The sequence below is a fragment of the Mixophyes fleayi genome, chromosome 7 (assembly GCF_038048845.1).
Source record: "Mixophyes fleayi isolate aMixFle1 chromosome 7, aMixFle1.hap1, whole genome shotgun sequence".
In the NCBI taxonomy this organism is placed as follows: domain Eukaryota; kingdom Metazoa; phylum Chordata; class Amphibia; order Anura; family Limnodynastidae; genus Mixophyes; species Mixophyes fleayi.
In genome coordinates this window covers 59,115,408-59,143,119 of record NC_134408.1, presented here as the reverse complement: position 1 = coordinate 59,143,119, position 27,712 = coordinate 59,115,408, and the positions used below count along the sequence as shown (strand labels likewise).

Genomic DNA, 27,712 nt, shown 5'->3' with positions numbered 1-27,712 from the left:
CCCTAACAGTGCATGTTTTCCATATCTCTTTGCTGGAGCACAGATGTATTCATTACTGACATTTTGAAAGATCCACAGGTGGTTCTAATTATTTCACTTGTGAACTGGAAAATCTGCACTGTTAGGGGTCCCCGAGGACTGGAGTTGGGAAACACTGCTTTACATCATTACATCAAGGACTGGGTTGCTTAGAAGATCTAAAACCATCCCAGTATAGATATTGGACCAACTGTCATTGCTATTGCCATCTCAGTACCTCCTTTGACGACTTCCAATGCCTCCTTGGTTATAGCAGCTGCCGCTGCACAAAGAGTACATAAGTCCTGACTGTTTTTAGCAGTAGGCAGGATACTAAAGTAAGACACCAGTCTAATCACAGCTACTCCGAGTTGACAGTTAATCACAAGAGTAATAGTGCAGTCAGAAGAGGATAGAGGTTCAGTTATGCTTGATAGCAGATGACTATTTTCATGTTTCTACAGTGACAAGTTCTTGTTTCGTGCCAATGCCTCTTCTCGTTCTACCCATGATGCACCACTGGTAGTGGCACAATAAATGCCATTCAACAAGGACTGCATTAATATTGGCGGTAGATACTGCTGCAGCCTTGTAACGCCACACACTTTCCGTTGTGGCCAATACATTATTCTGCTTCCTTACATATCGGGTGTTCCCCAAACTTCTTAGATTGTAAGCTCATTTGGGCAGGTCCATCTTTACCTTTTGTTCCAAATCATTGTATGTAATTTGATTATGTCATGATCCGCTGAGTGCACTGTGCTGCACAATATGTCAGCACTTTATAAAAGATAATAATCCCTGAAGTCATTTTGCGTTCCATTTTGAACAATTATAAAATGGGCCAGACTTCTCTCCTCCAGCTTCAACTCAAAAAATACTCCTTTTATCAAAGATAACCGATAAAGATGAGAAAAATGACAGTTGCAGTTAATAAACAGAAAGGAAAGTGAATCCTGCATAGATAGATAGTCCAGCAAGAGTGTGTAGGCAGAACCCACACAGAAACACCCCTCACTCTCGGAGGAAGCACCGGAAGTCTACTCATTCAGTCCACTCTTGCATGAGACTGTCTGGATGCTGCTGCGTTAGCAGTGAAGAGGTTAAATTAAGTAAATAAAATAAAAACCTTTGCTGTTAGAGGGATCCTTGATGACAAGCACCCTACTCCTGTGGCACTCAGAAAAAATGGAGTTCCCTTTTGGGAGGGAATATAGAAGGGGGGAGGAATTTCAGACTTGGTTAACAAAAATTTAAAGTGCTAAACTACTGTCAGGACCCTGTATACCTCAATGTTCGTAATCCGCCCTGGGTTTGTACGAGGTAAAATTAAGAATTGTATCCAGTATACAGAACATGAGAATTGTTAGCTGCTAATACCCACACTTCTTGCAGCCTCCCAGCTGGGTCCGTGTTTGTGTTGCTGGAGCTCCCAGTCCTTTTCTTGTTCGCAGTCTGTGGAAAGTATATTGGGGTGACCAGCAGTTTGCTTTGCATTTTGCCTGAGTGATCTCCAGTCATATTGGAGTTGCAGAATCATTGTGCATTGTATACATTTCCTGCCATAGAGATCCATAAATCCAGCCCTGAGAATGGACTGTCAGCAGCCGGGACACCCTTGAGCTGTATGCATGATCGCCCACTGGGTGCTGGATTATTGGGGGGCATCGCTCCAAGCAGGCAACAAGTGAGAATTGAGTGTGCTCTGTCAAACAGATATCCTTTGGAAAGCGGACTTGATATCTTAAACATGGTCTTTTATATATTGACCAGGTAACAAAATTATCAGGAGAGTTCTATATGGAAAAGAAGTTTCATTGGAGAAATGGATGTACTTACTAATATAAATGTAAGTTCATCACTAGTCCGTATATAATTTCCCTATTAAGATCTCTCTTTACACGCGTGATGGTGTTACTATGATATTATAAATGAACACTATGTATTTAGTGTTATTCCTGGGCGTGTTAAATCTGTGATTGGAGATCCATTCACTAACCCAGTGTATTTTCCAGTTTTTGCTTTAAATCTTTTACCACTACTGCTTGGAGACACCATAAGAACCACAAGGAATCACTTGATGGAAAAGAACTATCAAAGACTTTGTCAAAGTTGAATAATTGGATGAAATAAACTATACTGATTGATATTGTTATGATGCAATCGCACGATAAATAACGCACACATACACTTACACATTCACTTGTAAATAGTTCACCTTAAAATAGTTCCATCACAGTTGTTAATAATCAAATGTAAGAGTTTTTACAGTTAAATATAATAATGTTAAAAGCACTTTAAAAGTATCAAAGACTCAGGATTTAGCAAATGTATCATGTTTAGTGTCATTTTGATCTGCACATTACTATCTCTCATCCTATAATTTCGGCTTTGCGATCGCTTCCTGCAATCAATAGTTATGGAAGATCAAAGATTGAATGATCAAAATGGCATTGTGTTTAGAACTGGTTTGGGTCAGTTTCCTTGAGAAGCACATGTTTTCAGCTGTTGGGGGAAGGTGATCCCCTCTTCCCAGAGGAATCCTTTGAACTGACCTAAGACCTGATTTACATTAGACTGTCCTGAACCCTGAACCAATGGAAACATGTTCTAAACTGAAACCAGATACTATCGAGCTTTTTTGTCAGCATGTGAGCATGGCTGTGTTCCATGGATGTCGGGGGAGCTCTATAAGGAAAATGTAATGTATTCGGTGTTTTCATACTTTCCTGCTTTAATGTAATATCTTTTAATAGGTATCATGTATCCGCTATATTGTACTGTATTGTACTTATTTATTGAACTGCTAAACAAATTGCTTGTGCTTCGGAAACACAATACAATCGCTTGGGCAATGCTTATTTGAAAACGATAGAATTACTTTAATAACTTTTTATCTGATTTACAGAAGAAAGTGACTCTCTGGTGGACATTGTACATGTTTTATCATTTTTTATGAGATGAGAACGTGTATATCTTACTGTTTGCGCCTTTTGTACTTTTTTGGTTTAATACCCACAGTATAACTTAACCTCTGCTTTACTTTCCATGGTGGAAAAGACGTGCGCAGTAAAAACAGTCAAATGGGTCAAAAAAGTGTAATAAATGCATGCTTAACACTAAACTAAAGGACATTTTCACCTTTGTGAACTGTTATAGCAACTGTTAAAAGATCACTTACCCTTCAAGTAATATAATGCCAGTTTCTCCTGTAGAAAAAGAGAAAAAATGAGTATGTGATATTTTTGAAGGTTATCTGGATTGTAACTGGATTATACTACATTTTACATGTGTGGTCAAAAAGTTATTTAACTGACTGATGTTACACTAGAAAAACAGTCTGCCCTCAGCCACAATTTGGTTAATCCAAAAGGTAACAAGATCCAAGTTATACAGAAATAGAAAACATAATTATAAAAAGCTTTGGCTAGGGAAGGAAGAGGTTATAGCATTTGAGTTATTTAACCATGATAACTATGTTAGTATAGTAAAAATAATAATATATTACCCATGGACATAACAATAGAAGCTTCCGATACTACCAAGCACCTAAACATCCAATAAAGATGAGCGTACCTCTATAAATCTATATGGATTTTACTTTTTCAGTGTAATGCCCATCCATGACAGAAATGATACTGAACAATATAATAAAGCATAAAAATAACTAAACATTTTACATTATGTAATAAATGAATGACTGTGCTTGATTAAATATTTCAAGTAATTTTACATTATTTCTCTTAAACGATCAGACCAGAGACAGAGTGAGTCTATTTCGAACCAGTGGTGAATGATACCGTAGACAAAATGGCTACTCACATACAGTGTGCGACTAGGTGCTACATCATAAGGTTTACATCAAATTAGCTACATCTGGAATTGTGTTGATTTACAAAAAGAGGAAAGCAGCAGCCCCCTCAAATTTTTCCCTGCTGTACGATGATATTTATTGCTGTGTATGTGGAACAATAATGAATTTAAAGTCCTAATGCAAAAGTTCAGAAATGTGATTGTTGTGCTACTATAATAAATAAATTTGGACAATCTAATTATTATGCAAGCTTAATATCTCAAGTATACCATAAGATCAGTATGCATACAACTAATTCAGACAATTGTTTTACAGTAAGTTTAAAATACTTTTTCATTGACTGATCTGTACACACACAAAGAATGATCTAAATAGGATAAATTGAGCTTGCAGTAAAATCACTTAAATATGATTCAATCTGTGTAAATCAACTTCCATAGAACAAGAGTTTTTAAGTAATGGAAAAACAAAATGATAAAACTTGGGCAAACACATTTCTAAATAGTTTTTCTAAATTACAGTGAATAATTTTTGAGTGTGTGCCACAATCAAACCAATAATTCTATAATCTCATCACAAATAAACATTACTGCATAAGTGGCTGTCTGAAGATATTTGTATAATGTAGAGATCTACTTATCATATTTTATTTATCAGAGGTCTATCTTCTCACCCGAATCCATTTTCTGACTGAAGGGGTCACTTTCGGTAATCCTTGGCATTACAGGAACAACAGTCTTTTCCACATCAGTTGAGCGCTCACACTCGCTAAGTTCTAAAAGAGCTTTCTTTCTAGGGGGTTCATAAATACTTGCGTCACTTTCAGCTTGGCCCTCAATGGCGGGCTGACCAGATTCTGAGCAATCAGTATCTTTAAACAAAAAGGCTTTGTCTTGCTTTTTTAAGTAATATGAGTGCAGAACCCAAGGATCAGCATGATCTGAAGCTACCAGTCTGACAGAGGCTCCTCCAACTTGTAGAACTTGTCTGTAAGTTATAAGGTCCTAAAAATAGACATTTCAATGAACATACCATTCTGCCATGTATGTAAAAACTGCAAATAATTCATAAAAATTAAGTATTTTAATTAAGCCTATTACTGTAGATGTGGAGTGCCAATTCACATACATATTCAGTTACAGCAGTAAATTAACTTTTTTTAATAAAAATATTTTCTTTTATAGGAGATTAATCATATGAAACCCTGGTAAATTTGTCTTTCATGGCATTAAAGTGACGTAACATTTTATTTAAAGAGAAGCTTAGCACTAGAATAAATCATATTTTTTTTGTTTATTATTATAAAATAGCATAGTTTTATTTGAGGTTCTCATTCATTTTTTTTTTTTTAAGAATCTGACAAGCTCATAGTTAATTTATTTGCATATTAACTTGTTGACTATTTGCGATTTAATCATGTGGTCGATCAGTGTTTAAAAAAAATAAAAAAGGATTTCTTGAAACCGACGTTAAAGCATCTTCCAAGAGGCAGGGTACTGGATTTAACAGCTCAGTTCTCTCCCTTATTATTTCCTGCTACTCCCAAGTGTAGCCAAGCAAGGTAGGGGGAAAAAGAAGAAAGAAAAAAAAAAAAAAACATACCAGGAACAAGCTGCTGAAAAAACAAGACCTGTCCCAGATGGAATGGTTGGTGTCCCCCCTACACAATTTGGGAGTAAAAAGTGCAAAAATTCCCTTTTTTCCTGTTAGTTTTGGGCGGATACAGATGATGAGATGCCCATTTAAAAAAAAGCCAGGGAAGAAAAGTGTGAGAGCACTTCATGTATGGCTGTTCTGTAAAAGATAGCCTCTATTGTAGCAGAAATGTCCACCCTATAAAACCTGGTGAAGCTATAGGGAGATGACTAGGTGGACACCTTTTTAAACTTGATCCACAAAGGTCACCTGATGCAATTCCCAGGATGTACCACCTACCACAGTCAAATGACCCATGAGTCTCGTGTGCAACAGTTTTGTAGCCTCCGAGTAGGAGTGGACAATCAGTCTTGATCCAGTGAGAGTAAAAAGGATGCCTTCTATTCCCTTCCTCAGACGAACAAATTACATGAATATAAATTAATGTGGTAAAAATACACTCTTCCTAGCGTTCGAGTCATATTAAGGATTTGTAAGTTCTGGTCTAGAAAGGACCTTCCCAGAAAATGTCAGTGTGATCAAGGATTTATTATTATTATTATTAGCTGCTCTTGAGCCATTACATTCGCAGACACCTGAGCTGCCAATGTACTAGAGTCAATCCTCCATTTAGGTAGCTGCTTCCTGGAAATAACATAGGATCTGGGTGTATCATCCTTCAAGCTGTATTTTTGATATTTCATATTAATCTCCCCACACATGCTCTTGTAGTCTGTATGGTTTGTTAAAATTAAGATAACAGTTGCAGGGGGACAACCTTGTTTTGGTAGTACAATATTTTATTTTGTGCACCTGTAAAAGGTATCTGACCAACTTGGTCACTGGTATGGAGTTAGCGTGGTCCATCATAGGAGCTGTTGTCTGGTACTGCAGTAAAGGATGAACAAAGGGACACTGGCAGTCCTGAGGGCAGTTTATCTGATACATGCAAATATCCCTATGAACAATTTAAAGGGGTTGGTTAAGAAGCCCACAGCTTTAGGCATGGACTGTTATGGCTTGGACATGTTTGAATAAGCTGTCCAGAGAAGGTCTAGCAGACTTATTTAAACATGTAGACTATGAAAAGCAATGTCCAGTGCACTGTAGTATATAAAACACCCAACACCCAAAGGCAAGATACAACACCAACCATGCTATAGAAAGCAAGCTAAAAGCAGAAATTAAAACAAAAACAAACAAAAAAAAAAAACACATTTGGAACTGCAGGTCAGAGGTGAGCAAGAATTTGAATTCTGCTGGTAGTGCTCTGCGCCATGCAAAAGCTAGAAAGATGCAGTGAGATTCAAAAGCATTGTGAGAAGCAGGCAAACTGGTTAACTGAACAGTTTAATCTGGAGAAAGAGGAAGCGGAAGCTGCACAGGGATGTTTTCTGAGCACTGATCGGATCCCAATGGCCACTGTGGTCAAATATCATTGATCAGGGATTCAGCAAGACTGAAGTCATCTCTAAAGCGATATCCCCTGATGACTAGCGCTTGTATAGGCTCCATCTACTCCATCCAACAGATCCAAAAGGAGCCAAGACTAGCTTCACTGCGCTGTTTTTACAAGTCTACACCCTTCCAAATGACAGTATTTGGATCACGTGCGGCTCACCATCAGCCAGAGGAGAATGGCCGCCATCAAGTACTCCCTGCCCATTGTCACTGAAATTACAGGGAGCAACGTGCTCAGCATGGGCTGCAGAGATCATGGAGAAGGCCCCTCCTCACACCAAGCAGCTAGACATTACAACTGACTTGCAGCTGCCAGAGAAAGCAATAGGGGTACATATCCCACAGAGGGAGCACACTTCCACACTCCATCAATAGGAACACAATATATTACCACAAATGTATAAAACAAAATAAAATAAGATACACACATGCTAGATAGAGCATGGGAAAAATAGGGAAGGAGGAGAGCTACAGGAATTAAAAAGGGGCAGGAAAGGTCTGATCTGCTTTTAGATCAAGTGGCTTGCCTCTCAGAATGTGAGGCTAACCCATAGAGTCCATCTAAAGCTGAAATAAGAGTCCCTTTCTCTCCTGCACATATAATATAGATATATACCTTTGAGCTATTAGACAATACATTGTTTAAATTTAACTGATCCCATATATTCATATATTCCCCTGAATGTTTCATTAATCACACCATTGTTTGTTTGAACATATTAAATGGCACACCTGTATATACTGCTGTAGAGATCTTGTCCTTCCTTCTTGTATATTTTCATAATTGAGAAACCTTTCTCCAAGATCCGACAGTTTCATGCCAAAGTATGAACAAGCTTCAACAGCAGATTGGATTTCCAGTACACAACACACATCTTCTGAGCTGTATCCATGGCATTTTATACAGTGACTTAGAAATCTATTGATGCTCCGGTCTTTGATGTTTAAAAGTTCCGTGAAATGAGGAGGAAGGGAAGGCATGTCTGCAATAAAATCACTGAAGGACCCTAGAAATGAAAACATATTTTCTTGTAGTGTTTTAAACACATAAAACTATACAATATTTTTAAAAACCTCAACAAAAAGACAGGAGTTGCTGTAAATACATTTTCTTTACCCCCTCAATGAACATAATCTTCTATGCACACTACTGGAATACAGGTGAATCCGTTTATACCATAGCATTTTCATACAGAATTGAAGGCTGATAAGCCTCCAGAGAAAAAATTCAAAACTGTAAGAAGGTAAGCATTTGTTGTACAAAGAGCAATTACATAAAATAGAAAACATTTCCATACTGTTGAAAACGTTAGTTGAGTTAGTGGTGCAGGTACAAAAATAAAATTAAAGATATAGATAAATACAGGATTTTTTTATACTTGCGTTAAATCATTTTCTCCGAGTATATATAAATCCCCACCCTTATATATAATTATAAGGGAGGGGAGCAGTAGGGAGCAGAAAGATACATGCAGCATAACACGATGCAACAAATTGTTTGAACTAAACAGAATAAACTTATATTACATAAACCCACTGTGAACTAAACAGAATCATAACACATGACGCTCTTGTGTTACATCCCCCAGGTGGCATCTGGAGAAAGATGGCAAGATGTCGTTTGACCAGGTGGGCGCCACATTGGTCGGTCTGAATGGCAAATATGATGGGGAGAGCGCCATTAAAGGAGATGAGATAAATGAGAACTGTTTAGAGCTGAGAGCCTAGGGGACGGGTCCTCAGTAGAGAGGGGGGGGGGGAATCTAAAAGTCTGAGGCCTAACAGACAGCATCAACAACAGCATCATAATAACACAGTAAAAACATATAAGAGGCATATCAATAGTAAATTAAACCAATCAGATAGATAGGAGGCCCCCAATATCAAGATTGGCAGAATAGGATCATGAGCCTAAGGAACAAGCTGGGTCCCGCAGGAGGCGGGAGCCCATAAGTGTTATGTAGCCTTACTCCTGGGGTCAACTCTGGGTCTAACCAGTGGAGAAAGGAAATGAACGGAAAGAAAGACAAAATGAAAACTTGGTGGAGCGAGACAAGTCCCAGAATATCCAGGCGGCGGTGATGAGGATGTCGGGACAGTGGTTCAATTGGAACGGGTGGCTTGATGTGCAGGCAGTCTTTGTGATCTCTGAGGAAGAGGAGATGCCCCAGGAGGGTCAGCGTTGTCACTGGTGATGCAAAGTTTGGGGAGTAGGGCCTGAGCTTTGGGAAGAGTCCTGGACATAAGCATTGATTCTTGATGCCTTATCAGAATGTGGAAGGGGAAACCCCAGAGGTATTTGATGTCCCATTGTCAGAGGAGTGTGGTGAAGGGTTTGAAGTCCCTCTGTTTGTCCCAGGGTAAGAGGGGAAAGGTCCTGAGTGATTTGTAAGTTGGAGCGGTCGAGGGGGATTGTCTGAAGCCGGTGCACCTCCTGGCATCTGAATGACTCCTTACTTTACAATGCGGAAATAGTATCTCCGTTTAACTCAAACTAGTCCTCAAGTCTCGTCTTAATCTATCTCCCAGAAGTCTCTAAATCCACAATGTGGACGGCGCACAAAGTGGTCCTGACGGGACACCTGATCAGCATGGCCGCCAGACAGAAAAAAAAGAATCCCTCGCCCAAACCAATGAGCTGTTTCGCCAACTTTAAAGCGGCCCCAGATCCTGTAAATAAGACGGCCCTCTGAGAGACTAGAGCCAAGCTCAACCTCATGCTCTCTAAACAAGTTGCCAAGTGCCTTAAATGGCTCCATCAATCCTTTTATCAAGAAGGTGACAAGGCTGATAAAATTCTTGCGTCATGCCTATGCTCAGCTAAGACCCATAGAAAAATTATTGTGGTCCGTGATCACGGTAAATCCTCGGGTCCCGACTGCTTCACGCCTGCATACCTCAAGAAGTTTTCTGACCTCTTGGCCCCTCATCTCCAATCCCTTTATAACACCCTCCACCAGAAATGCTCAAAGCCAGAATCATAGTTATACCTCAAGATTGTAAAGACTCGTTTTGCTGCGGAAGCTATAGGCCCATTTCCCTCCTCAATCTTGATTTGAAAATTTATGCTAAAATCCTAGCAAACCGTCTGAATACCTTTCTCCCCTCTCTGATCTGCTATGACCAAGTACAGTTTATATCCCGGGACGCCAGGCGAGGGACAATATCAGATGTGCCATAGACATCCATATTCATCCATATATGCAAACTCCCCGACATCCCCAACCTTTATGTTCTCTCTAGATGCTGAAAAAGCATTTGATAGGATCTCCTGGGACTTTATGAAGGCCACTCGAGTCCTTCGGGTTCGCTGGCAACCTCCTCACTGGCGTCCTAGCATTATACACCACCGTTACTTTTAAAATCTTGCTTAAGGGGCGTGGCTTGGTGGCCATATTGGGTAGACGTGGGCTGCAGGAGCTCCTGCCATTAAAATATAAAATCGTAGGCTTTGAGCCATATTGGGCTAAGACAGCACAACCCGTGGCTTGGATTCAGACCCGGGACTGTTGGGTGTTTAGATCAGCCCCTTCACTGCAGCGGAGATCCCGCCATTCATCTCCAGCTGGCGCCCTACTAGTGCCTCACTTCCCGGAACCCCGCCTGGAGAGACCCCCCTTGGTAAGATACCGGAGCCCTTACCTGGGAACTGATAACGTCCAGGCGACTGGGCGGTGCTCCTGCCGGCGCTAAAGACTCTCGCCGAGGAGATTGTCCCCAGCCGCCGAACCGGAAGTCCCCGGCCGCACATCCGGTCACTGGTCCCCACGGAGCTGTGGCAGTGGAGGAAGGGAGCTGCCAAGAAATTGCCTAACAGTCAATTAGCCTGCCTGTTAACGCAGCAAAGCGCCGGAGGTGAGAGAGGCATAATCCCACATTTATATCTGCAGAGGATCGTGTCTTGCTGAACGCTGCATCTTGGCCCCAATCCTTGTGTCCATCAGAGCGTTGAGCTGCCTGTCCCATCAGCATTTAAACCTCCAAAAAGCCTGCAGTTCTGGCCCGGAGGGGCCCAAGCTGTGGCTCACCTGTTGGCTACCTGCCAAATAAATAATGGGCTGTGGAGCCTTCATCCTGAATCTGCTGCGCCTGGAGCTCAGGTGAGCTCTTTCTTCTGTTGGTATATGCAGATAGCAGTAACCTGGGACACTTTGTTCCTCTGTTGTCCCTACTGAGTGAAGATTAAGCATGATGTCCGTCTGTGTTCCCATACAACTAATGAAACACTGCCACCTGGTGGCCGATTTCATATATTGCAGCCTTCATCATAGTCATTTTTCTCACTCTTGGGCAAAAGCTTGTCCCCCTTTAGTGGTAACTCCACTCCCACTGCTTATCGATTTCATTGGAGACGCTCTACTAATCGCCTACAAGGAGCCGCGGGCCCCCGGCCCCTGCATGCTTTAAATTATCTAATCACCCACTACATGATGACAGGGGGAGGAGCCTCACCTACGCTGATGTACTGCTCAATGTTTCTCTGAGTCTCCCCATCTACGTGGGCTCGTCTACTGCATTCTACTCTCTCACTTTAGCCTGGGGCTGCTGTCCAGAACACCCTACTGCTTCTAATCATACCCTGCTTCACCATGCCTAAGGGCAAAAAGACCCACTCCAAAGGCCTACCTCAGTATTTCGCAAAGCAAAAGACTCCCACCTCCAGTCCGGAGAGAACGGATTCACCACATTCCTCGGCCGAGTCTGACTATCACGAGGAAGACGACACGGCTGCTATCACTAGGTGGGACTTCATGACCTTAATTAATTTCTTCACGGCGAAGGAGATGATCCTGCGAGGCGCCAGAAAGCTGTCCAACCGCATGTATGAAGGCCACACTCTGCAGAACTTTCAAGACTTCTCGCCGGTCACTCTAGCCAGGCGCAGGGAGATGGCCCCAGTGACGCAGATCCTGAGAGCCCGCAATATACGGTACCAATGGGGCTTTCCCTTCCGTCTCTTCCTCTGGCATGAAGAACGCCAAATTTCTGCAAGATCCCTACCTGAAGCTCAGCCACTTCTTCAGAGACTGGGCATCGCCCCAGGGCCTACCGCTGGCGCCTCGTAGTCATCTGGATCAGAGACTACCTCGGCTACCCCTCGACCTCAAAGAGCTCCTAGAAGCGAATGGTCCACGTCCGGAAGACCGTCCACCTCACACAGGCCTGACTCTTAATGCCGTGTCTTTCTGTCTACTCGCCAGAGAAGGCAACTCTATATAGGAGCGGGTCCCTATAGACTCCTGTAGCCCACCGGATTGCCCCATGGGCAGGCATAGGAGAAACGCAACAGGCCCGCTCTACTCTGTTGTTGACTTACCAAAGCTTTGGTTTCTCGTTACATTGTTTTGATGTTATGGTTTGGCTGTTTTTTTCTTTCCTCTCTACCTTTATATAGGTTGTCCATCGAGAATGAGGCCCTTCAAGTATGCTGCCTCTTCAGGCCTTCCCGTTATGTCTGCTTCACCAACATGCAGGCCTGTCTGTTCCTATTTTTATTGATGTTTTTTTTCTTCATTGCAACTGACTGCATGTTATTGTTTTCTACTGTTGCTTAAGGCCACGCGTTATTCTCTTTTTCTTATCTCTGATTGTTAGGTTTGAAAATTGGAACCCTAATGGTATGTTTACTAGGTGCATTGCCATGCATTTTTGTTGTTCAGTTTTCATTTCTCACAGAACTGCTCTAGACATGTACCCCCTCCCCCTCTGAGCCCACGAGAGTTATGCTACGTCACCCCCCCCTGTCAGCACTCTCTCACTTCATCAGATTTATGCCGGCTAGTCACATCCCCCTCAGAGCTTTCTGCTCTCAGCTGGTCCCCAGATACCCAGAGTATCATTCCCTTCTCCCTACCAGCTTTATAGGTGGGTGTTATCCACCATACCCAGCCTTCCCTCCTCTGTTCCTTACCATCCCTCCTACACCTGTCCCCCTCGGGTCGTCACCTTTTTCTATCTTCACAGAGCTTATGCTCCAAGTCATTCAGCTTCTGTGTCTCTCATTTAATCGACCACCTCTAACTTTCTCATGACTCCCTGCCTTATATCCTACGACGTCAAGGGACTTAACTCCCCCTAAAAACAAGGCAAACTCTATACTTCTCTGCAGGCTCTCAAAGGGGGATCTAATTTTCCTTTAGGAAACTCACTTTGTCAAACATTTACACCTAGAACTAAGGTCCAAGCGTTTCCCTCTCACTTTCCATGCATGCGACCATATTCAGAAGAGACGCGGGGTGGCTATTCTACTTGCACGCCACCTTAATTTTGAACTACAGGATACACATAGCGACAAGGAAGGCAGATTCCTCATCCTGGTAGGCAATTTGAACAATCTGCCCTGCACCTTTGTCAATATTTACGCCCCTAACCAAGACCAGCACAAATTCTTTAAGCGTCTAGGCACTTTAATATCTCGGGTACGTAGTGGGGAACGGATAGTAGCAGGGCATTTTAATGCGGTCCTCGCTCCTTCCTTGGGTAGATCCACTCTCACGACTACCCTACCCGACAGGAGAGACAGGTTGAACTTCAAGGCCCTACAAGATTTTTTAAAATTCCATAACCTGTATGATTCGTGGCGCATCTCTGATCCCCTAGCCCGGGACTACTCCTACTATTCTCCTGTCCACAACACCTACTTCAGAATCTACATGATCCTGCTCAGTCACGACCTCACCCTTAAACTCCTTAACTCGCACATTCACCCAATCACCTGGTCGGACCATGCCTCGATTTCTTCTGACCTCTCCTCACTGGCTCTGCGACCCTCCTCCTTTACGTGGAGGATTAACGAATCTCTGCTTCATGATAGTAACACGGTGGCTCATCTCAACTCCCTTTTAGCCTAATACTTCGAAACTAATGACTCCCCAGACATCTCACCAACAACTTTATGGAATGCCCATAAGGCTGTTATTAGAGGACATCTTTTAGCCCTGGCTTCTAGTGCCAGGAAAGAGAGACTCGCTAAAACGATTCATCTCATTAACTCCCTACAACAATTAGAAGCACAGCATAAGGCCAACCCAGATCCCACAATTCTCCAACAGATTATTAAAATACGAGGTGAGCTTAATCTTTTACTGTCACATCAAGTAGCCAATAAGTTGAAATGGTTAAATCAACGTTACTATGAAAAGGGTGACAAGGCCGACAAAATTTTAGCCATCCGACTCCGTACCAAAATTTCAGCTCGTAACCTCCTGGCCATTAGGGTGTTGGTATATGACCCAAAAATGATTTGTGCAGCTTTTCAAAAATACTATCTAAAATTATACATCCTACCACAACCCTCTAACAAAGCTGCCCGCCAGAAACAAAAAGATTGTATAAAGGAATTTGTGGAAAATGCCCATCTCTCTAAATTATCCTGTCAGGCGGCTACCAGTCTAAGTGAGTGTATTACCTCAGAGGAAGTTGAACAGGTGGTTAAGGCGCAGAAAGCCAGCAAGGCTCCTGGGCCTGATGGGTTCTCGGCAGCTTATTATAAGAGGTTTGCGGTTCAGTTAGTCCCCCGTCTGTGCACCCTCTTCAACTCCATTCTTAAGGGAACCCCTTGCCCCATGGAGTCCTTGGAAGCGAGGATCTCCCCGATTTATAAGGAGGGAAAGGACGTCCATAATTGCACTAGCTACCGCCCGATATCCCTACTTAATAATGATGTTAAGCTTTACGCCAAAATTCTCGCTAACCGGCTTAACTCTGTACTCCCTTCCCTAATACACTACGATCAGGTGGGTTTTATTCCTGGCAGGCAAGCTAGGGACAATACGAGGAGAGCCGTTGATCTTATCCATAAACTCAATGCTAGGAAAACCCCCTAGATTATCTTGGCGCTGGACGCCAAAAAGGCCTTCGACAGGATCTCCTGGCAGTTCATGACCCATACATTGAAGCACTTTGGCCTGACTGGAGATTTCCTGGCGGGGGTGCAAGCCTTATATTCCTCTCCCTCTGCTAGGGTTATGGTCAATGGCTCTCCTTCGGACTGCATAACGATCAACAATGATACACGCCAGGGATGTCCCCTTTCCCCCCTTATTTTTGCCCTTGTTATTGAACCCTTGGCGGCCACAATCCGAGCATCACCGGATGTGAGGGGGGTGCACACGGGGGACCTGGAGAGCAAGATTTCTCTTTTTGCCGACGATGTACTTCTGACCCTTCTGCAGCCAAGAATATCCCTGCCCAACGTATTTTCCATCATGTCCCACTACGGAGACCTCTCTGGCTATAAACCGAATATCACTAAATCTGAGGCACTCTTACTTAACCTTCCTCCCCGTGATTGCCATGACATCACCTCCCAATTTCACTTTAGGTGGCAAAAGAAAAAAGTTAAAATACCTGGGGATTTACATCACCACCACCTATGAGTCCCTCTACCAGGAGAATTACCCGGCTCTCTTCCTCAAACTTAAAACTGATATCTTCTCTTGGAGGCCCCTAATTATCTTGAGGCTGGGCAGGATCATTGCCGTTAAAATGTCCATTCTCCCTCCACTCCTTTATCTATTCCAAACACTCCCCGTTAGGGTCCCCATCTCTGAATTAATTGCTATGCTACGACACGGAGAGTGAAATTTGTCTGGCGGGGTAGGACTCACAGGGTTCGTCTAGCCCAGCTTAAGAAACCTACAAAATGCGGAGGCAGGGGTTTTCCTGATCTGAAGATGCATTAATGGGCAGCCCATCTTGGTTCTATTGTCACCTCCTTTGCCCCTCCGGCCTCCCATGTATAGGCGGATATAGAAGCAGCTTACCTCTCCCTACCAAATTTATCTAGTATTTGGGGCCTATCTAAACAATCTAGGCTTGCACAGATCAAACGATTCCCTACCTTACTATTTGCTGCCCAGAACTGGGAGACCTGCAAAAGCCATCTCTCTGTTCTCTCAACTTCTTTGAACATCATGCCGTTATGGCACAACCCTGCCTCCCCCCCCCGTCGGACTCCGGTCCTTCTCTCTAACATGGATCAACGCGGGTATCAGATTTGCTGGTGACCTTCTAGATCAAGGAGGATTTATAACCTTTGATGCTCTCCGCTCCAAATTCCCCAATCTAAACCCGTCATTTTACCAATACTTACAAGTCAGACATTTTGTCCTCTCTCTCCTGTCGGGCAATTCACCTCCATCGATTTCCTCCTTTGGGTCCCTCTGTCTCTCCTCTCCACTTCAGAGAGGTATGAACTCCTCAATCTATAATTTACTTCTAGATAAACTGCTGATCTCTGGGAGGAGCCACGAAAGAGAGTGAGAGAGAGATTTGCCCCCCCCCCCCGGAGTAGGACTGCTGGGAGACCATCTGATCAAATGTAGCCTCTAGTTCCATCGCCACTTTAATTAAGAGAATGCATACAAGATTCTCTACAGATGGTATCTTACGCCTGACAGACTAGCCAAAATGTACCCAACTGCCTCCCCGGCCTGTTGGCGGGAATGCGGTCATAGAAGCACCTTCTTTCATATCTGGTGGTCCTGCCCTGTCATTTCCTCCTTCTGGGATAAAGTAGCTGCTCTCCTTTCCTCCCTTCTTCAATTTCCTATCCAGAAGGATCCTTGGTCCTTCCTCCTCTGCTACCCTATACAAGACGCTGATGTCCCCTTCGCAAAATTGGCTTCGCATGTTTTGGCAGCCGCTAGATGCCCGATAGCCAAATCTTGGAAAAGCGCAGCACCTCCCCGCGTCTCTTCTCTAAAATCCTATGTCTGGTTCATTGCTAACATGGAGAAAATCACTTTCCACCTACGGGATAAAGACGATAATTTTACCAAATCTGGGCCCCCTAGTTACACCACTAATGCCCCCAATACTGCCCGTCTTATGGGTTGACTCGTTCGTACGAGACACTTCGGTTCATAATAATCCTGGAGATAAAGCTACTCCTTCCGAGGTCTGAGACACTGACATGTTCTATTTCACTAGCACAGACGACCCCCCTCCCTGAAACCTGCCCACCCACCCACCCCTTTCCACCCATTACCCTTTCTAATAATAAGGATATTGCCTGTGTCAATACATTTCTCCAATTTTGTGCCACATGTTGCTATGAACAGCAATTACTAACATGTACTGTGACAGTGATTGCCTTTTTTTTTGTATTATGTTACTGCTATCTCTTTGTATGCTGGCTGTCACCCAAGTTAGGTGAATAAATAAATAAATAATTTCAGTTATAAAAAAATCTTGATTAACGGTACTAATGCAGATTCAGTCCCCATTCAAAATGGAACATGACTAGGTTGCCCCCTCTCTCCCGATATTTGCTCTAATAATCGAACCCATGGCTTCCCAAATTAGATCCAACCCCAGCATACAGGGTGTTAAGGTGGGAAATAGGATGTCCAAGATCTCGATCTTCGCAGATGACATCCTCCTGTCACTTACCCAACTAGGGATCTCCCTACTCAATCTCAATGAAATCTTTCAGACCTACAGGGATATTTCTGGATATAAGATAAACTAATCCAAATCAGAGGCCATGCCGCTCCACGTCTTCCCTCAGGATACAGACCTTCTCCGGTCTAACTTGATCTTCCTGCTCTGCCACTTGAAGTTAAAGTACCCAGGTGTCTACCTCACCTCTCATTACGATCTTCTTTCATGAGAACTTCCTACTCCTTATCTCCAGGATGCAATCCGACCTGACCTCCTGGAACCACCTTATTATCTCATGGCTGGGCAGGATCATAGCTGTTAAAATGAATTTTCTCCCTAAATGGCTTTACTTTTTCCAAACCCTAGTGGTGGCTGTCCCAGTTTCCTTCCTTGCCAACATCCAAAAGGCCCTCACCCACTTTATCTGGAATCATAGACCGCCAAGAATCTCAGCTAATATCCTAAAACGATCAATACCCGGAGGCAGCAGAGGCCTTCCCAATCTCAAATTAAACTATCTGGCTTCCCATCTCTCATAAATTGTTGCCTCATATGCTCCTCCCCCCAGGTTCCACCTCATGGCTCGAGATAGTCTGCCTACCTAACCCTACTCACTCTCACTTCTTTATGGGGCTTGTCACCTACTCACCACCCTCCCATCTAATAAACCGCTCCCCTCTATCAAATTTGATACCATACCATTAACACACCCTTCCCCCTCTTGGATCATCACCTTATCTGCTACACACTCACACCCACTGCTCTAACCTCTCTACTATCTAACTCTACCAAGCCTCTTCATACCCGTAGAAATATTAACTCTATTAATCTTCAACAATTTTCCACCTCTCTCCCCTATCTCTACGTTCTCCTCCCCCGAGATGGCAGTACCTCATTTTCACCAAACCTTAGCAACAGCCATTGATCAAGTGGCTTCAGCGACACTACATACTACACGTCGACTTCGATGTCAGCCGTGGCACACTACAGCAACGCAAAATCTTCAAAAACTTTCACGCAAAGCAGAACTTCACTGGCGTAAATCTCGCACCTCTAATTACTTCACATCACATATACTTCTATCTAACGCTCCTATCGAAATGCTCTGGACACTGCATAACAAACATAATTCCAATCTCTTATCTATGCTCAGGCTTCTAACCCCAAACGCCTTTTTAACACATTTAAATCTCTTCTCAATCCTCCCACCCCAAACCCTCCGTCTACTATAAGTGCCCAGGATCTTGCTTCCTACTTCAAGGACAAGATTGATAAGATCAGAGTAGAATTGGTATCCTTCCCCTCGACAAGCAATCCGCTCAATTCCTTCCCACTACCCTCTGACACCCTCTCTTCATTTGACCCCACAAATGAAGAGAACATTTCTACGCTCTTCCTACTCTACCTCCTGTCCTCTTGATTTTATTCCCTCGCAAATTAGTGGATTCCTGTCTCCTGTGCTCATTTCACCTCTAACTAAAATCTGTAATCTCTCGTTCTCTACTGCCTTCTTTCCATCACTTTCCAAGCACGCAGTGATTACTCCTATTCTAAAAAAAACAAGATTCCGACCCAAACTCTCTCTCAAATTACCGTCCCATCTCTCAGCTGCCATGCCCCTCCAAGCTTCTAGAGAGACTTGCCTACACTCGCCTCACACGCTTTGTTTCCGCAAACAACCTGTTGGATCCTCTTCAGTCTGGCTTTTGTTCTCAATACTCCACAGAGACTGCGTTGACTAAGGTTGTCAATGATCTGATCACTGCTAAAACTAAACGCCATTACTCTCTCCTAATTCTCCTGGATCTCTCGGCTGAATTTGACACCGTTGACCACTCTTCTCATACAAACCCTGCAATCCTTAACCCTGCAATCCTTAGGTTCTCATCCTACCTTTCCAATTGCTCTGTCACTGTTAATTTCACTGGGGCCACCTCTGCTCCGCTTCCTTTATCAGTTGGAGTACCGCAAGGCTCAGTCCTCTGCTGTTCTCTATCTATACCGCTTCTCTTGGAAATCTAATGAGTTCCTTTGGATTTCAGTAACATCTCTATGCGGATGATACCCAAATTTATCTATCCTCTCCTGATCTCTCGACATCTGTGTTGTCCCGTGTAACTGTGTTTCTGCCATTTTATCTTGAATTTCCTCTCGCCAACTCAAACTTAATCTTTCTAAAACAGAGTTAATAATATTCCCACCCACCAACAAGAGCATACCTTACATTTCTATCTCTGTTGATAACATGACCATAAATCCCACCCCACAAGCTCGCTGCCTAGGTGTAATCCTTGACTCACACCTATCCTTTGTGCCCCACATTGACTCTATATCTAAATCATGTTACATACATCTAAAGAACATTTCCAGAATTCGCACATATCTCACACAAGACACTGCCTTAATTAATGCACTTATCTCCCACATTGACTATTGCAATTCCCTCCTTACTTGTCTTCCCCAAAACAGACTCAAACCCCTACAATCTACTTTGCACGCTGCTGCAAGATTGATTTTCCTTGCAAATCGTTATTCCTCTGTTGAATCACTCTGTATGTCTCTACACTGGTTGCCTGTTTTCTACCGAATCCAATATAAAATACTTTTACTAACCTACAAGGCCATCAACAAAGCTGCACCAACATACATCTCCTCTCGTCTCAAAATATATATCCCAACTCGGCAACTTCGTTCTGCAAAGGATCTGGGTCTCTCATCCACACTCATTACATCCTCCCATTCCCGGTTACAGGACTTTCTTCGGGCTACACCCACTCTATGGAATTCTCTCCCACGCACAATAAGACTCTCCTCTGGTCTACAAGCTTTCAAGCATTCTCTGAAAACCCACAGGATCATGTGACAGGATCATTTAGCTTATAAGTCACTTTTACCTTTGCAGTCGGCCCTGCCAGACTGCAAATGTAGACTTAAACTTATGTGTCAAACTCCCATTGTCCCATAGATTGTAAGCTTGCGAGCAGGGCCTTCTTACCTCTTTGTTAGTTTTACCCAGTTTATTAGTTTACTATGTTTGTCCCCAATTGTAAAGCGCTATGTAATATGCTGGCGCTATAGAAATAAATGATGATGATGATGATGCTGTTGCTGCTCTGGAATTCCCACTTTTCAAATTAAAACTCTCCTTTGTGATATTTACCACTTAACCCCCATTTGGCACAACCCGGTGTTCCCTCCTGGATCTTCAGCTATGCAGCACTGTAACTGGACCCGTGCAGGTTTAAAATTTACACTGGATTTTTCCAAGCAGGGTCGCTGGCTCCAATTAGCAGATCTCCAACACCAATCCCCGTCCTAAAAACTCAGCCCATTTGAATTCTCCCAAATTATCTATTTCTCTTCCACACATGCAAGATCCTGCTGGTTTGTTTCATGGCCAGGGAACTCTTAGTGCCCCGCCGTTGACTGAGGCAAGCCATTGTCGTGGCATAGTGTTTCTGGATCTTTACGACTCTTTCCTGCAAAAACTGGCACACGCTGATTTTGGCATTCCAACACATTTAATCGGAAGCTTTGACTCTTCTGGAGTAAAAGACCTAAAGGCATACTGAAGGCTGGCGTCCTATGTCACCAATGTCCAATCCCAAACAGTGAAAGGGCAACCCCTGTTAAAGTGGTCAACAGAGGGACAACTGATGCACCTTTAGAGTCAGTCTGATGATCTGGCTTGGTCAGATGATGGCTTGGAAATAAGTTTGAACTGTTACTCTCAATTGCAACAAAGACTTTCTAGCATAAATGAGCAGACGCAAATCTGTAAGCTAACAGGGACTTTACAAGACAGGCTCCTGACACAAGAGATCCCAAGTGGGTGGCCTGCCCATCATGCCGACTGTTTTCCAAAAATGGGAGCTGTGCTCTTAATTGCCCAAGCCTGGTTTCCTCTATGCTGACCTCAACGAGAAACAGGCTCTCTGTGACCAGGGAATTAATCTTATCCAGTTCAGGACCGAACAGGACATACCTAGACAAAGGCATGCCTCCAGAGTTTTTTTGGGCCTGAATGCAGAAAGAATGCATGCCAAGACTGAGGAGACTAAAATCCTCTTCTCAATAAGCCATGCATAAATGTCCAGACTCACAGATTGCTAGTTCTTGTTTAGCAAATACGATATCAGCCTACCAGATTATAATCCCTTGCCAATTGCTCTGACCATCTTTCCATTGCCTCATTAACCTAAGGTGAAGCTAAAATGGGTCTAAGGGAAGCACCTGCCACCAAGTAAACGGAATTAAGGGTGATCTCAATCTTCCTATCCATGTTATTCTTTAAGGTAGTAGCTCCACAAGTCTACTGTCAGAAGGAGTGGGAAGGGGGGATCTCTACTAGGTTCCCTGCAATATACGACAGGTGTAAGGTCGACAATAAACTGGGTCAAAAATCTAGCAAATGCTGGCTGACTTCTAAGTTGGAAATGGTGGCGGTCATAATTTCAGCAATGGAAACATCGGTACTTAACCTGCCGACATAAAAATTTTGGTAGGCTAAATGCCGACACTTCCATTATGCTGACAGGATGACAATGTCTAAAGTCTGATTTGGCGACATGCACAATGTCACAAATCCCAATGCAGACATTAAAAGACCAATGCCGGTGGGTCAAGGGTATAGCTGGCGGACCCGCCGGCATTGGTCTTTTAATGTCGGCAATGTCATTCTCAACATTGTGCATGTTGCCATTCACACTTCGGACATTGTCAACCTGTCAGCATAATGCAAATGTTGACATTTAGCCTGCCAACATTTTCATGTCGGCAGGTTAATTATGCACCCAATTATGCATTGGAGCAACCACAGGCAAGAGTAGCCACTGGTCCTCTGCTTTACATGCTGTGCCAGACTGATCACTAAGGCTTAGCCTTGGACTTACCCCCCTTACCAGACAAGATAGAAAGGTGAGAGAAGATAGAAAAGACAGCTGCAGCGCACAATTCCAAGAGGATTGTGAAACTGCAAAACAGACAAAGTCCAGAGCAGAAAAACCAAAACACCACACTACTTCACTGCAGATGGTGAGGACAGAAGGGAAGGAGAAGTAAAGCGTCTGGCTACTGCTGTAGACACATTTTTGGCAGGCAGCCCCCTTACAGTTCCAGAGCCCAATATGACTGCACCCCCCTACTCCTGTGCATGCCTCGGTGCTGACCTCGACTAAGACTAGGTCCACTCTCAAAGAGAGTGAGTCCACTTACCTGTAAGCCTGCAAAGGAAAGGACTGTTAACCTCAGTGGAAAAGGGCAGGTGGCTAGTTAAGGTACCTTTCCACAGTACCTACTCAGCCCACTCCAAGCATTCTGCAGCTAATGCTGTTGTGGGGAATGCCAGTGTAGTGCATAAAAGAAGTTGAAATAAAGCTGACTATCAATGAAAGAGCACCCCCAACTTGAGTGGGCGCTTTAAAATACTGGAGGTCCCAGTAGGCTATGGGGGTATAGAGGGAGAGGGGGAGGAGCTTGAACATTTGGAACCAAATTTGAAATGGATGAATGAAAATAGTTTTTTGATAAATGGTATAATGTTGTAAAATAGACAGTAACCTTTATAATTATGTAATAGATAACTGCCCCCCCCCCCCCCCCATTTTTCTTCAGAACAGCTGTATTTGTTGGGGCACAGAAGGAACAAGGCATCAAAAGTACATCTTGTTGATTCCAAAAGTCTCCAATAGTTGATGCAAATTAGCTACTTGTGGGTCTCTACTCTGAATGACTTGATCAGTCATCTGATCCCAAGATTGACATCTGGTGACCGGAGGCGCCAATGCCTTAAGCTGAATTGACAGTCATGTTCCTGGAACTATTGCAGGAGTTTCCAAGTCTAGTAGGTGGAGCATGAAAAAAAAAATCTATTTGCAGATGGGTAATGGATGGATTAACCTGACTGAGGCATTTAAATATTGCTCTACCAGTATTAAGGGACCCAAAATGTGTGCCAGAAAAACACATTTCACACTACTACCTCCAGCCTGCATTGCTGATACCCCACAAAATGGATGCATGTGGTTTTTACTAATATCAAAATAAAAAAATAGGAACCAGTAATCAACCCAAGCTACCAGCATTTGTGTTCCTTTGCCCAATATCACATTAACATTTTTGGTAAGGCTGCACCTGCCAGTCCAGTAGCATAGACAGGATGTAAAATAATCATGCTCCCTCCCTCAGCACCCTCTTTGGTGGTAACATATTGTGCACTTCCCTAGTTACAGCCACCCATCTGCCAACCTCAGCTGGCCACTTTTATCAAAGGTCTGATTCTGACCACAAGGCTGCAATGGGCTGGATGCCATCTGCTGGGTACCTATTCTTGCTATAAGCATTGCTGCACAATCACCCATAGAATTAAATGTGCAGACACTGCTATTTGAAGTCCATAGATCATTGACCATGTGTGCAAATCAGAATTACTAAAAAATAGAAACACACAAACATTTAAGTGACTTTGAATATGGCAAGGTAGTAGGTGCCAGATGTGCTGGTATGTGTGTTTCTGGAAAAGCAACATTTCTGTGGTTTACACACAATGTCAGTAACCACCTCTCACTCTAGCCTACGTCTCCTGTGCTGCTACCTACTTAAAGAATTCATTACCATGCCCATTCAGGCTTTTTCACAGCCTTCAAACCTTTAGATGCTCTCTGAAAATCCATCTCTTTATTAGAGCTTACCTTACCCCCGCTTATACTACTAACTACTTACCCCCGCCCACACTAATGCACCCTCCCAACTGCCCCAATCTCCACTCTGAACCACACTTTCTATTCTTGTTTCAGCTGTGCCCTCTTCCACTAAGAATGTAAGTTCTCATGAGCAGGACGCTTCCTACCCTTTGTTTTCATGTCTGCATTTATTTTGTCTACCATGTATATCCCTGTTTTCCTTACTGTATGTCACTGCAGAGCACTGTGACACCTTACAAATCTTGATACCCTTATAATAATTGTTATGATTATCTAAAAGGGCTTGATAGAGGTGGACATAAACTGGACAGAGAAACCTGTTGGGCTTAGGTCACTCGAGTACCACAGTGGTGTCAAAAGAGTTGCGTTACAGCACACAAATTGTTGCATAATTTTTAAACAGAAAAAGTTGGGTTGCGCTCTACTCCTCAATGCTGCAAGAGCTGCACCAACCAAGGGTGTTTTTCCCTCAGAGCCAATATATTAGATTAATAGTTAGGCGCTTATTGACTATTGGTAATAATTTGTATACGCACTCCAAGGTGCTAATGTGATTTAGATGTAAATATGAGTTTTTATTTTCTATCCTCCTTATATATAATGAACTATTAATATACCAATTTTTATTAAACTTGGCTGACGGACATACATCAATCCAATCAATACACACTACTAATATCTGTTATGTCATAAAACACAAAATCTCATAAAATTTTATAAATTTACATAAAACTAATAATATTGAAACATAACAATATAACAATTAAATTGTGTTAAAATATTATCAGACCATATTAGTCTTATTGAATAATTGAAGGCAAGTCCAGCCAAATGTCTACTCAGAAGTCAATCTATCCAGTCAATGTCTAACTCATGCTACACCAATGTATAAATCCAGGTGAGTGGGAATCCACTGAAGGTAATGTGATATAATAGTTCTCTACGTCTGAGGAGAATGGTAAAAGTTATTCTGCGTTTCTAGCAGTGGTACACAGATCCTTCCCCAGCAGTGTCTGCGATAAAGTAAAATGGATGCAAGTCTTTGAAATATTGATATATTATTTGCGGTGAGTAGTTAAGCAGGCTGGGTACCCAGCAGATGTTTGAAGCGTGGAGCCTCCACACATTAATTGGTATGTTAATAGTTGTTCATTATATATAAGGAGGATTGAAAAGAACTCATATTTACATCTAAATCACAATAGCACATTGGAGTACGTATACAAAATATTACTAGTCCATGAGCGCCTTAACTATTAATCTAATCTATTGTATAATTTTTGACAACCATTGCAGTGCATGAAGGAGCATTAACATTGGACCATAAAAGTTCATGGATCCATCTTCACCAGTGTCAACAATAGCAAAATAATTTTTGTGGCATATCCCATGTTCTATGATAGGAACAGACAATGACTTTCAATCAGGGAGATACTCATGAGATTAATGCGGTTGAATTTTCATCTGTTTTAAAATCAGGCTAATAGGATTAACGTTAAGTTATTCATCAGGTCATTCATTCAAATCAAACAGGATTTATACCAGGTAGATCTACCATTACAAATCTGAGACAACGTTTATTAAAATGGAACAAGAAAAATAAATATCTGGGTATATGGATCACTAACAACAAAATGTCAGACAATGTGACTCTTAATACGGAATCCATTATTGGGTATCTTAAAGCTAAAAGACAATGATGGTATAAACTCCCCAACAATATGACCTGTAAAGACAACTTGATTAAAATGTTAATTTTGCCAAAAACAGGATTTATACTTACGATAAATCTCTTTCTCTAAGTCCATCTGAGGGACACTGCTTAACCATGGGGTTGAGTAGGGAGGGGAGGAGTCTGGCACCTAAAGAGTTAACTTTCTTCCTGCTGACAGCATATCCCTCCCACCAATTCCCTACATACCTCAGTTTGATTACCAAAGCCCTAGGACAAGAGGCCAATCAACCAAGATACACCCCTCAACAGAGGGGGGAGTGGAGAGAAAAGAAAAACAACAAAAAAGGGGGGGACCGCAGTGTCCCCCAGATGGACTCAGAGAAAGAGATTTATCGTAAGTATAAATCCTGTTTTTATCTTTCATCCATCTGGGGGACACTGCTTAACCATGGGGACTTACTAAAGCAATCCCTCTGAAGGGTGGGACCGCTCTGATCTTTTTGCACGTAGAACACTACGGCCAAAGGAGGCGTCTCCAGACGCAATACATTAAATTGGTAGAATTTCGTAAAGGTATGGACCGAGGACCAGGTGGCTCCATTCCGTGCCGCCCAAGATGCCCCAAACGGGTAGAATGGGCAACAATACGCTTCGGCACAGGGAGATTAATACGGACATAAGCCTCCCTGATAGTCAGGGTAAGCCATCTGGCAATAGTTTGCTTAGATGCTGGCCATCCCCGCTTCGAAAAGTCAAATAATACAAATAGAGAATCTGTCTTACGTATCTTTGCAGATCTCTTAACACATATACGTAATGCCCTCACTACGTCCAACATTTATTTGTTCACATTCTAGGAGACTGAGGCTCCTCTCTGAACACTGGAACAACTATTTCCTGATTAATATGGAACCTGAGACCACCTTAGGGAGAAAGGACGGAATAGTCCTCAAACTGCTCTGTCCTCATTTTTATTGTGGAAGTACACTGACAAAGCTGATACCTGAACCTTTAAGGTTCCTAGTTTAAGCTCCGCCTCTAAACCACACTGTAAGAAGGCATAAATCTAGCCAGACCAAAGGATCTAGAATTGTAAGCCCTCTTCTTACACCATTTTATATATACATGCCAGATGCGGTGGCAGATCCTGGCCGAAACTGGCTTCCTGGCACTTAGGAGGGTGCCTACCACACCCCCCGAGAACCCTCTCGCTTTCCACAGACTGGATTCGAAGGCTCTGCCATCAAATTCAGCCGGTTCAGATTTAGATGCAAGAACGGTCCCAGGGTCAGTAGATGGCTCCGTAGCCCTACTGGAGTTACCAGAAAGACTGGCATTGTTAGGACGTCCACTGCACTGTCAGTGGATCTCTTGATCTTGTGCAGAACTCTGGGACTTCCCTGCCTTTTGTTCGGTTGTCCTCCAACAACCACCCGCTGAGGACTTACTTCCTCCGCTGGTACTTCCAACAAAAGAAGGCCCCTGCCTGCTTCCTCTGAATGTCCCACCAAAGACATCTGGGGTGGATCCATGCGTAGGGTAGGGTCACGAAAGATGTCACCATCTTTCTTAGCAGCTCCAAAGACCTGGGTACTGACAGCTTCTTGCCTGACAGGACCCTGCCTATCCACTCCATCAGGGACCGTAACCTGTCCTGTGGAGGAAACATTCTGCTGCGTGCTAAGTCCCTTTCTAGTCCCAAGAAACTCATTCTTAGACCATAGCCTGGTGTCTAGAGTTTCCTTCTGACTCTATTATGGACAAGTCTGAATCGTCCACCCATTCCCCTTCCTCCTCTGAGGAACTCCTAGAGTCAGGCACTGACCACAGAGCTTTAGCTGGTCTACGTCTTTTAATACTATGTTTATGTCTGGGACACTCCAGAGATTCAGCCCCGGACTGAACGACCCTTCTGGCTTCTGCACCACAATTGGGTTTGATTAAAACCCTTTCCTTCTCTGGTACCTCCAAACCTGTATAGCTTTGTTTAAACAAAGCCAATCGGCAGCCATGAGCTCTCTC

The 27,712-nt window shown here is 43.1% G+C and overlaps 1 protein-coding gene across 1 annotated transcript in view; it reads right to left on the bottom strand.

Annotated features, from left to right (window-relative positions):
• Nucleotides 1–27,712, bottom strand: part of GTF3C1 (general transcription factor IIIC subunit 1) — a 137,780-nt gene that overhangs the window by 7,345 nt on the left and 102,723 nt on the right. Inside the window, exons 33-35 of the mRNA XM_075179861.1 lie at nucleotides 7,661–7,935; nucleotides 4,506–4,836; nucleotides 3,200–3,227 (exon numbers count right to left, since the gene is read on the bottom strand). Coding sequence (XP_075035962.1) covers nucleotides 3,200–3,227; nucleotides 4,506–4,836; nucleotides 7,661–7,935 — 634 coding nt within the window. The remainder of the gene's footprint in view (nucleotides 1–3,199; nucleotides 3,228–4,505; nucleotides 4,837–7,660; nucleotides 7,936–27,712) is intronic.